The sequence below is a fragment of the Cynocephalus volans genome, chromosome 9 (assembly GCF_027409185.1).
Source record: "Cynocephalus volans isolate mCynVol1 chromosome 9, mCynVol1.pri, whole genome shotgun sequence".
NCBI classification, from domain to species: domain Eukaryota; kingdom Metazoa; phylum Chordata; class Mammalia; order Dermoptera; family Cynocephalidae; genus Cynocephalus; species Cynocephalus volans.
The window spans coordinates 35,706,522-35,719,276 of record NC_084468.1 but is presented as its reverse complement, the minus strand read 5'-3'; the positions used below and the strand labels follow the sequence as shown (position 1 = coordinate 35,719,276).

General features: G+C 34.6%; 1 protein-coding gene across 1 annotated transcript in view; it reads right to left on the bottom strand.

The window, feature by feature from the left end:
• N4BP2 (NEDD4 binding protein 2) overlaps positions 1-12,755 on the bottom strand; it is a 48,656-nt gene that overhangs the window by 11,838 nt on the left and 24,063 nt on the right. The window contains exons 10-13 of the mRNA XM_063107853.1: positions 12,492-12,688; positions 9,468-9,586; positions 5,169-5,307; positions 665-853 (exon numbers count right to left, since the gene is read on the bottom strand). Coding sequence (XP_062963923.1) covers positions 665-853; positions 5,169-5,307; positions 9,468-9,586; positions 12,492-12,688 — 644 coding nt within the window. The remainder of the gene's footprint in view (positions 1-664; positions 854-5,168; positions 5,308-9,467; positions 9,587-12,491; positions 12,689-12,755) is intronic.

Here is a 12,755-nt window from a genome sequence, read left to right as displayed (position 1 = left end):
TTATCTTATGTTGGCATTCCCTCTCAACATCTTGTATTACCCCCTGACGCCATTCCCCAAAGTCTGCTGTTCAGACTCATGGGGCTGTACCAATCTGTACCTTTCACTGCTCAATCATGCAAAAGTAAGCCATATGGAACCACAAAAAATAAAAAGTAAATCAAGTGAGCTTCATACAATACCATGCCAGGCAGAAATTTTACTTCCCTCAAAAATATTAATATCATTTTCTTTTTCTGACTATAAAAGTGGTACATTACTAAAAATTCAAATACGTAAAAACATGTAACCATTTAAATCCCTACATTCCTCCCGAGATGACCAATATTAATAATTCTGCTGCCTTTCCTCCAGAAAACTTGTATCAGAAGTAGTACTGAATGACAGTATCTAACCTAATAGAAAATTTGTACTGTCAGAATAAACTAACTCATGTAAGCTACAAATGTAAAAACAACCACAAAAACAGAGCATTTCAAAGAAGATGAAATTCTCAGAACCATACATTTGTTATATATTAAGATACCTTATTTATGTCACTTACATAATCTCTACATTCCCCATAATAACCTAATCTAGTCACAATATGGGTATTATCTGCTTCAAGATTATTTAAATATCATAACTGACAAAGAAAAAAGGTATAAGAAGTTTTCCACTTTACCTGCTGGGCATAAAAGGTGGCGACATTTTTTTTCCCCATCCGATAAGCTTCTTTTGCCTTGCTGTAGCATTCTATCCTCTTCTGTTGGTGCAGAAAAGCCTCTGCCCTGTAGTCATCATACTCTGGGTACTCAAAATCCTGGAAAGACTGTTCACTTAGTGTATCTTCAGTCTCTTTTGATTTCTTTGCCTGTAAGATGTTACACAATAAGGTATACAAAGAAGGTAAGAAACATGCCTTACCTTCAGAAAATGCACAGGAAAACTGGGCTCCGTTTTTCATCTTTCTTCTTAGAAAACAAACAACAGATTCTCTCCAGGGTCCACCTGGTAAGTCAGGTGCTTATCAGCTATCACTAAGTTTTTTATGCCATTAAGGTTACCCCTTCTTTAACCACTTTTATCTCAGGAGATGTTAAGGAGTTCTCTAAACTTATCAGAACAAAATTTTTAAAGATGAAAAATTTTTAAAAAAAGAAATTTAAATGTTAGTGTCTTGAAAACAAATAAACCAAAATGTTACTGGCATTAGGATACCCACTTTAGTAACTGTGGACCCCTAGAATCCTGGGATAACAAAGAGACAAACTATTCTCCTCACAAATCTTAAAGTTTTATCAGTTTTGTGACATCTGTCTACATTTTGTGAGCAAGGCTAAAAATAATCTCCAGACATTGGGACCACTCAGAGGAGAATGATCAGGAATACAGAACTGCATGGAATACAGTTTTAGGAAAAGACTCAGGCCCAGACCAGAGTTTCCACACAACCCAGGTGCACCAGATCTCATGAGAGCCAAAGTACCTATAAAGTCAACCATTAAAACCTGAGCTGAGCAAAAATCCTTCCCTAGGGAATCAGCAGCAAAGCAGCAACTTAGCTCAACCACAGAGCTCAAGTGCTGGTCCCCACAGGAAGTTCCCCCATTTTGGAAGTAAGCAAAGGACAGCAAATTAGTTCCAGCATAGAGTTTAAGTGGTGGGAACAGCATATAATCCAACACAGAACTGAAAGAAAAAAACAAAGTACCCATAACCAGAGACAAAGTTTGATATTAACTTATAGTAAAGGTCTCACTTTACCAAAGAACACCTATAACACCTAGAAGGACCAGAAGTCCCTTGGTAGCCCAGGAGCGGGGAGGGCCGGGGCCTCAGCCATGCCCCCCAACACATGCAACCAGCCCAGCAACAACCAAGCCGGGGCAGTGGGGGGCTGAGGGCCTCGGCCACGGCCCCTCAACATATGCAACCAGCCCAGAGACAACCACCAAGCCACAGCAAGAAGGGCCCCAGGTTCCCAAGCTGAGGTGGTAGGGGGCGAAGGCTTTTGCCACACCCCTCTGACATCTGCACCCAGCCCAACAATGACCAAGCCACTGCTGGAAGCCCCCTGGTCTCCCCTGTGGGAATGAAGGGGGTACCACAGGCCTCAATCTCATCCCTCCTCCTTCTTCCTTCTTCCATCCCATTTCCTTCTCCTTCCCCTTCCCCCTCTCTGCCTCCCTCCCAACTACTCTGCAACAACATCATAGAATGTAAAAAATAATATTAATTTAAAAATAAATAAATAAAATAAAAATAATCTCCAGAATAACTTAACATTTACATTTTGGCCAAGGTTTACATAACTAACAAAAACTCCTTTTCTAATTGCAACATTTTCCAATCATCTCCCACTTTGAGCAAGCACACCTTCTCTCCCCATCACTTCCCCTATCACCATAATGACTCACAGTACCTTGCAAATTATCAGGAGAGAGAAGAAGTAATCTTCCTTGACAATTTGGACCAGAAAGTCTCATGATAATCTTGTAGACTGTCTGTATCTTACAATATATTTCATCTATCTGTCCATGATACCATGTTTTCCAGATGAACAATCAGTGGTAGCACTAAAATCATATGAATACCAAAAATTATCTAAATCCTATAACTCAACTAACTTATGGTGATACATTCAAAGAAAAAAGGGAGCATACAATTTATCCACAAGTGATTTTATTAATAAGAACTGCAGAATACAGTTCTATTAAAAAAAAGAAAAAAAGCCAAATGCTGATACAAGATTAATATGTAAAATGAATTGTGTTTCTATGCATTTGCTATGAACAATCCAAAAGCAAAATTAAACAATTCCACTTACCATAGCATCAAAAAGAATAAAACATTTAGAAATAAATTAAACAAAAGACACACAAAACTTACACTCCAAAAACCATAGCACACTGTGGAAAGAAATTAAAGACCTAAGGAAATTGCAAGACACCCCACGTTCATGGACTGGAAGACTTAATATTGTTAAGATGGCAACACTCCCCAAATTGATCTACAGATTCAATACAAGCCCCATCAAAATTCCAGCTGGCTTCTTTGCAGAAATTGACAAGCTGATCCTACAATTCACATGGAAATGCAAGGGGCCTAGAATAGCCAAAACAATCTTGAAAAAAGTAGAACATAGTTGGAAGACTTACACTTCCCAATTCCAAAACTTACTACAAAACTACAGTACTCAGGACAGTGTGGTACTAAAGTAAGGACAGACACACAGATCAACGGAATCAAATTAAGAGCACAGCAATACATCCTTTACACTTATGGTCAATTCATTTTCAACAAGAGTACCAAGAAAATTCTATGGGGAAAGAACAGTCTTTGCAACAAATGGTACCAGGACAACTGGATATCCACGTGCGAAGGAATGAACAGGGACCCCTATCTCACAACATATACAAAAATTCACTCAAAATGGATCAATTAATGTTAAGAGCTAAAACTCTTAGAAGACAACATAGCATGAATCTTCGTAACCTTGGATTAGGCAATGGTTTCTTAAATATAACACCAAAAGTACAATGCAACAATTGAAAAATGGATAAATTACACATCATCAAAATTTAAAATTTTTGTGTCCCAAAGGATACCACGCACACACACACAAAAGTTGGTGGTTGATTAGCTCATGTGGGTAAAGAGTGATACTGATAACACCAAGGTCCAGCGTTCAATCCCTGTACCAGCCAGCCACCACCAAAAAAAAAAAAGAAAAGGAAAGGAAAGAAAGGACACCATCAAGAAAGTAAAAGACAGCCCTCAGAATGGGAGGAAATTTTTGAAAATCATATATCAGATAAGGGACCTGTATCTAAAATATATAAAGGACACTCAGAACTCAACAATAAAAAGACAAATAACTTCAATTTAAAAACAGTCAAAAGGATATGAACAGACATTTCTCCAAAGAAGATATTCAAATGGCCAATAAATACATGAAAAGATGCTCAACATCAATAGTCATCAAGGAAATGCAAATCAAAACCACAGGAAGATACCACTTCTGTATTAAACATGTCTTTCATTTTCTGTATTCTTATGCTTTGACATTATGGGGCCTTGCCAATCCTGCAGAGACTGCCTCCACACACCTACTCTTGCCCACTAGGTTTAGCTAATTCCTAGAGATAGCAACTACCTGCAAGCATACCTTTCATTTGCAAACCAACCAATCCAGAGTCCATACCCTCAACCACCTCCTTTACAGGGCTCTCATACTCCAGGCCACTATTCTCCTGCCCTATTCACCCAACAGCCAGGTATCAGACAACTATGAGCAGCCCCTATGCCCCAGAGCCCACTGAAATTCTTCAAATCAGCCAATCATAAACCTGCTTATCCTGCCTTGCCCATTCCTTCCCACAGAAACCTAAATAAAGACTCCTGCCCACATTTCCCTCCTACTCCCTCTGCCTCCTGATCTACCGTGGTAGCTCCCTGTGTGGCCTTGGGTAGCAAGCCATACCTCCTGTTTCTAGGAATCTGTGAGTATAATAAACTTCTTCCTTCATGACGTTTCCATGTTTACTACACCTCATTAGAACAAATCCTGGATATCCTTAAAACAACTTCACACCTGCTAAGATGGCTATAATCGAAAAGACAAGAGGGCTGGCTGGTTAGCTTAGTTAGTTAGAGCATGGTGCTGATAACAACAAAGTCCAGGATTCGATCCCTGTACCTGCCAGCCATCCAAAAATAAATAAATAAATAAAAGAAGAAGACAACAAAAGTCAGTGAGGATATGGAGAAATTGTAACCCTCATACATTTCTGGTGGGAATATAAAATGGTGCAGCTGCTTTGGAAAAAAGTTTGGCACTCTCTCAAAATACTTCTGCTTACATATTTATATTCTAGGACCCATCATATCACAAACCGACTGTTATTCAATTAAGCCTAGATTCTGTTGTGTAGACTCTACTGTGTACATGGAAGTTGAAGAAATTCAGGTACTTGTCATGCACAGGGACATTGAAAAAAAAAAATCAGAAATAAATTCATTATTTTGAGTGCACAGATACTCTAAACCAAATTTGCCATTGGTGGTCAAATTTCCAATCTAGTCAAAATGGTGAGAAATAATCATTAAATTATTATACTCAATGAACCAATTATGTTTTTATACACAACTACTACAATCATAGTAAAAAATAAGTAATTCCATACCTTTTTGTCTTTAGACTTCTGGGCAGTATGAGAAGTGACATTCTCATTTTGGTGAACAAACTCTTGTGCTACAACTGTTTTTACAGGGTCTCCTTCAAGAACACAGTTTAGAAACTGCACTGTATGTTCTAAAGAATAGCTGTAGAAAGTTTAAGTACAAATACAATGTTAATATAATGAAAATAAAAGTTACGTGGAGACAATATAAGTAATCTTCAAACAATATTTATAAGAATATAAAAAACTGGCTTACTTTTAAGTTTTCAACATTGAAATTAAATGTTCATTGTGGATCTATCCCAAAGAGTCAAGAATGATCAGAAGGAAACTGTCAAGTAATATGCTCTCAAAAACTAATTTTTAAAGATGAATACCAAAAGGTGACATATTGATAATTAAACTTCTGATCTTTTATTCCAGGCAGATTATCCACAACAAATCTTTCTTTCATTTTATCAGCTATATTCCTTAAGTCCTTTGTTAGATTCACAAATGGTTTCAGTTTCCTTCACACATCAAACACAGACAACAGACCACTAAAGCTGACATTTTTGTCGTGTCAAATTCCACTTTTACTTATATCATGGAGTTCTAGTCAAAGAAATTCTAAGCAGGGTACGGAAATAAGAAAGGAAAACACTATCCTCCCTCTTATCCCTACATTATTCAGGCATCTTTCATGGTGATACTATATCATCTGTACTATGAGATTCTACAAATGGACAAACATCTGATACACTCATATTCCAATATCTAAAGACACTCATTCCAAAGAAAATTATAAATGATTTTATACTGCTCATTATTTCAGAGTGTTTATGCCTCTCATCTTTTCCATTGGCCAGATAATGAAGAGCTGACCATCTAGGAATCTTTTTGAAACAAGATAACCAGTTATCCAAAATGGTGTGATATTTTGCTATTCTTCAATTTATTAAAGACAACCCTTGAAGGGAAACTATTTAGAACTACCAATTCTACTTTAGCCCTCTCATCTTGTGCCTCAGATATGCTCAATACACAGATTTCTAGGGGCTGAAAGCTCCCAGTCATTATCCAAATCCCTTCTAGCCCTTAATATCATCCGCCCACTCCCAGGACTGAAAGTCAATCTCCACCATTGGTGTTGAGGGTTACAGCCCTAGAAGATTACACCTTGAGCACATAATGCAATAACTGAGCCTATCTACCCTTCTTACCAAGATGAAGCTGAAGCTACTGTTAGCTGAGAGAATCATCCAGACAAAAGAGGCAATCAACTACCTATCCTGAGGGGCCTGACTGATCCATCACTTTGGCCATCCCCAAAAAGGACTCACCCAGCTCCTCACCTTGCCCCTTCCTTTCCCTTATGGGAAACTACAACTCTAGGCTGGTTCCTCTCAGGCCTTCTTGCCCCAGGCTCCCATAGAAGAGAGATGCCATATGCCAACACCACTCCCTTTGACCCCAGTCTTTGGGGGATTTTAATACATAATCCTAAGAAAACAGATTAGGTAGCAAAAATAAATTAGGAAATTATGGGCTAAAATAATACCATTAAAAGTTTGATTGAAGGGCCGGCCTGTGGCTCACTCAGCAGAGTGTGGTGCTGATAATACCAAAGCCATGGGTTTAGATCCCATATAGGGATGGCCAGTTAGTTCACTGGGTGAGCCTGGTGCTGACAACACCAAGTTAAGGGTTAAGATCCCCTTACTGCATCCTTTATAAAAATAAAAATTAAAAATAAAATTAAAAATAAACGGATCATGTATTAAGCTACAAAGAAAATCTCAAATTCCAAAAAATAGAACTCTTCCAGGCCACATTCTTATACCCCAATACAACAAAACAAAATAAATAACCTTCTGCTACCATCACCACTAATGCCATCAAACCATTTAGAAATTTAAAAACTTCTGCGTAAATAGGAAACCAAACTGAAATTAGAGCTTATTAGAGAAAAATTCATACCTTCAATGTATTTGTTACTAAAGACTGAAGGGAAACGAATTAACCAAAGAGTTGAAAATACTTGTATACTGACAAATTTTAGGAGAAAGAAATCAGCAAAAATAAATTATTAGAAAACATGAAACAATAGACTTTGACCAATAAACCAAGGGCTTCTTCTTTAAAAGGAGCAAAAACAGAGAAAACACAAAATATGCAACATTAGGAAAGGAAAAAGGGATACAATCGAATATAAAATAATGTTTTGGGGGGTCAGCCAGTTACCTCAGTTGGTTAGAGCACCATTTTATAATACCAAGGTCACAGGTTTGGATCCCCACATCAGCCACCAAAAAAAAAAAAAAAATGAAAATAATATTTTTAATTATAAAAGAATATTATATATAACTTAATAATAATGAACTTGAAAATGAAGGTAAAAATGGTGACTTTCTGGAAGACAAAACTTCCAGAAATGACTCATGAAAGAAAGAAAACATCTGAATAGCACAATAACCTTGAAAAGATAAAGATTCTAAAGACTCTCTCCCTGAAAAGGTATAAGCCCAGAACCTTCAAGGTACTAAGTTATTTAAAATATCTACAGCAGAGAGAAAAATGGCAAGCTTGCCAGTTTATTTTATTAAGCCTGATATCATACAAAACCCTGAAACCAAAATCTGACAAAAACAGCCCAGGAACAGAAAAATCACAGACCAATCTCATTTGATTACTGTTTCAAAAATCCTGATGAATTAGTAAATCAATTCCTACACTGCTTTAAAGGGAAAAAAACACAAAAATCTGAAAATAAAGTAGGTTTTATGCTAGAAATCTATCATTATGATTGATATAAAATGCTGTATATTAATAAACTAAAGATCAAAATCTATATTAGATTCTTGAAAGGTTCTGAAAAGACCTCTTTTTAAAACAAACTCTTGCTAAAATAAGAATTTAAGAAAAATATGTTATCAAAAGTATAAATTATTCAAACCAGAAGCATTTCCTAATGTACCAAACATCAAAACTCACTATAACACTACAATAATTAAAACAATATGGTGGCAACCCAAGACCTAATAAATAGCTCAATGGAATCCAGAAAACGTGTATTTGGGAATATAGTAAATATTACCGGTTATATTTCATATCAATAGGTAAAAATGATCCATTCATCTTGTTAAATTATTTGGAAAAATAGTTAAGAAGTTAAATCTCTACCTCATTTATAAATCTCTACCTCATACCATACATATAAAAATGCTAGGTAGATAAAAAATGTTTAACTATTAAAAATACTGAAGAAAATATTTTTATAATATTAGGCTAAAACAGACTTCCTAAATAAGACATAAAACTCTGAAACAATAAAAGAAAATATTTTCTGATAAAACATACAAATTAAAACATGCATATGACCAAATAGACTATACTACATTAAGACTTAAGTATCATAGCAGGAAAAATAATTGTAATTTATCTTAACAGGCAAAAGATTACTATTTAGAGAGCTCCCACAAGTCTAGGAAGAAATAGGGAAAAAAAGAAAAAAGAAAAACAAGCAAAAAGCAAGTAATTAGTATTCATAGAAAAAATAAATGCAAAAAGCTCAATCTTACTAATAATCAGAAAAATTAAAATTTAATCAATAGTATCACTTTTTCCCATCAGATTGGCAAAAATTTTTTAAATTACTAATATCCGGGGTGGTTACACTGTCAGTGCATATAACTGATACATGCAGCCCTTATTAAAGGAAATTTGACAGTAGCTATAATTTTAAATGCACACACTCTGAGCTAGCAATTCTACTCTTAGGAACAACAGCATTGACCCATATACACAAAGATGTATTTTCAAGGATGCTCACTGCAACATGGTTTCAAATTTTTTTCACAGTCAAAAAGTCCACAAATAAGGCATGTTGAAATAAATTATGGTACTTTCCTACTATGGAACACTGCAGACTTGAGAAAGAAAAGAGGAAACCACAAAATATGGACAGGAAAAATACCAGCAAAACTACAAAACAGTACATAACATACAACCTTTTTGGTGTAATACATATGAACATATACGCACAAAAGATAAAGGCGCACACATACATTAGCATATGTGTACACACACACACACACACACACACACACACACACACACACACACACAAGAAAAAATTAAGGAGAAATATGTTAATTGCCAGAAACTGTTCACTTTCTACATTATGTACATTGCATTTGAATTGTTTATAATATGGCTATATTGTTTTTGTTATCAGAAAAATAAACATAACGGATTAAAATATGTGGCACATATTTCCAGTGACATCAGAGTAGAAACTACAGACAATCCTTCGGCACTCACTTGTGGTCCTTGAAAATGTCTGCCAGAAAATTTTGGTTAATAGCTGGAAATATCTTAAAGAGTTGTTTCTCCTTTAGTTTAGTGGCACAATCTTTTTCAAACATAAGTGTCTCCCTTTTCTAAAACAAAAACACAAAAATCAACCTTAAGATGGAATTTATAATACTAGAACACTAACCAAAAGCATGGTTATTTTATTGCAAAAAGACTAATAATTTAAAAGCAATCACAGACTTTCTTCACTTATTAAAGGCTAAAATTAGTAATATAAGTACTCTTGCACTATTTATTTATATCCCATTTTTTGCGAAGTATTTGAGGTTGCTTGTAAATATACACATACACACACAATCACACACATACATATGTATGTGCATGTGTACATAAACATATACTCATATATACATTCAATACATTCAATCATATTATATAAAAAGGATGAAGATATATACAGTACATATAAATGGGATATAAATAAATGAAGTCAGAGAATAGAGAAAATAAAGGTAAGAATACAAGATAAAGCTAGCAAGTAAAATTAGTATATAAATGCATGCCACAAAATCCTGTATAATTGCTAAAGGTGGGCCACAAATTTAGTTCTGAGCCTCTTAGTGGCCAAAGCAAAAAGGGGGAAACAAAGATTCTCAGTGTCCATAAAATAAAAACAAACCAGTTGCTCAGGAGAAGTACAGCTTTTTCTGGTACTGAGACCTGAGAGAAATTTCTCCCATCGGTCCTCATAAAAGGGACACTGTGTGATGCTGTGAACAACGTCCTCAAAAACATATTCTCCTCAATGGGCAGAAACTACAATGTACAAATAAGTTGAAAGTTCAGGTTGACAGAAAATCTTAGAATTCACAATTATTTTTAAATTTTTCACAAACATATTTACTGCGAAATAACTACATAAGAACTATTATTGCTATTTTTCACAATTCATATTTGGATCTGTTCAAATTGCCAGACCAAAAGAACTTTCCTGAAATAAGCTATTTTAACTCTAATCTAGATTATGGTAAACCTTCTTAAAGTGACTTATAACTGTGACACTTTGTCAACACTGTGATGTAACTAAACAATTTTTGTTTACTATAAAGCTCCCGATGTCTGAAAACTCACTTCCTATAAAATTTCAAAAGCAATAAAGTGACTCTGAAAATTCCCAAATTTAAAAATTATAATAATTCAAGACAATCCTAGAATTGTTTTGAAGCCTAACCATATTTAGGCCTTTTATAACATCAAACAGCAATAAAAAAGGAACCATGACTGGTGACAATATGACATGAAAAAGAGGACTGATAAAGCTGAACACATCGCTAGAGTGATGGAAACAAGCCACCCTCAAGAATTAAAAATATTTCGTATTTATGCATTATAATATGAACTTACTAAAAAAATCAATAATCGGATTTGCTATAGCAATTTATCAGGTCTAAACTACAAATTCTGAGGTCTCATCAATGAAATCTCATGACCTTCAACATCTTACAATTAATTATTCTAATCATATACTATGCATAAAGTTGATTTTACATTCTTTGCTTTAAAAAATATACAAAGTGTATTTTTCCTTTGGGGACAAAGAGTAAGGAGAAAGCATCAATAAATTCCCTTACTAAACTAACTGGTCAGTTAGCTCACTTAGAGTGTGATGCTGATAACACCAAGGTCAAGGGTCTGGATCCCTGTTTTGGCTGGATGCCAAAACAAAAAACAGAAACCAGAAATTTTCTTACTGAGGCTCTTATTTGGGGGTGGGGGGTATCCCTCAGACTAAAGTCATCTAGCCTCTATTACCCAACCCATAAAAAGATAAGCAAAAATCACTGACACACAAAAAAAATGCATTAAGTTGTGAAGTCAAAAGATGCTCATTTGTTCACTATTATACTGAGAGATTAAAAGACAGATTAGAACCATGAAGATAAGTTTCAGTAGTGGAAAATGGCATTTCGACAAAAAGTATCACATCATTAAGTGTTAAGCTTTTCTTATTTTCTTAAGAAAATCCATTTCTCCAAATTATTTACATAAATTGAAGAGGATATTTGAAACACTAAAATCATAAGATTCTGAAGAGATTGTTCCTTGGATTATGTTAGGAGGCAAAGATGGGAATGGTAGCATATTTCCAATTTAATTAACAAGATAACTAGGAAAAATAAATATGAAAGTAGAGAAATCCCACCATTCTTCCTATGCCCCAATTCTAGGTATTACACCCTAAGCAGAAAGGTGCGCCTCTGAGTAGTCAAATGAGTAAGAAAGAGTATGAAAACGTTTTAAGATCACCATCTCGGGATTTTTTTTTCCTTGAGATTTGGATTAAATAACCTATATGGTCTTTTCCCTTTTGATTTTGAAATTCTTTAATACTAATTGTCAGAATTCCAAAAAAGGCTAAGAAGAAGAAATGAAAAAGAAACTAACTTCACTTGTGGCTTCATACAGTTAGGTATGTTGAAATAAGGAGACAAAAATAAATAAAGTTCAAAGTAAAATGAAGTTTCTGTTTGAACTTGCTTAACTGAAAAGTTAGATAGAAAAGGAAGAATAATTTTTTTAATTCAAATTCATAAGTTTCTAAGATTTTTCTCCAAAAAATTCTGTTTCAAATGTGAACACATTGTTAATAGCAAGACAGACATTTCTTATTAATTTATACATAAAAGTATGTTTAAATGAAAGATTTCTTACATGTTTTTTAGAGATTAAAAAAATAGAGGTAAATGTTAAAAGCTAAGAAAGATACAACTCAAACACCTGCAAAATTAAAGCTAAAACAACACAAATTTAACATAGATGGTTTACTGTAACAGAGTATCAACTAATTTCCCAGAAGCAAAAACCTCTAGCTTCAAATTTTACTTAAAACATTTTTAAATTTTAACATTAACTGCAAGCAGATTAAAGATGTATTCCAGTCTAGGAAATACAGAATCAAATAAAAATCACAAAATAAACACATACAACTAGAACCAGAGATAACGGCTTAATATTTATACTAACTCATACCAAATCATGTTTTTCCTGTAAGGCAATTTCTTCTGACATTATTTCTCTGAGTGATACTTTTTTAGTTTGAGTATTCCAATGATCCAATAAGGGTAGCATATCAGGTGCTGCTAAAGTCTTCACTAATCTTCTGCCAGTTCTCTGAGATGATTTTTGCTCAGGATTGTCAACACCAATATGTCCAACCAGGGAAGAATCTACAACAGCAGTATAAATAGTGTCATACCCTCAACAATAAATGTACAAATTAAACACTATTCATTC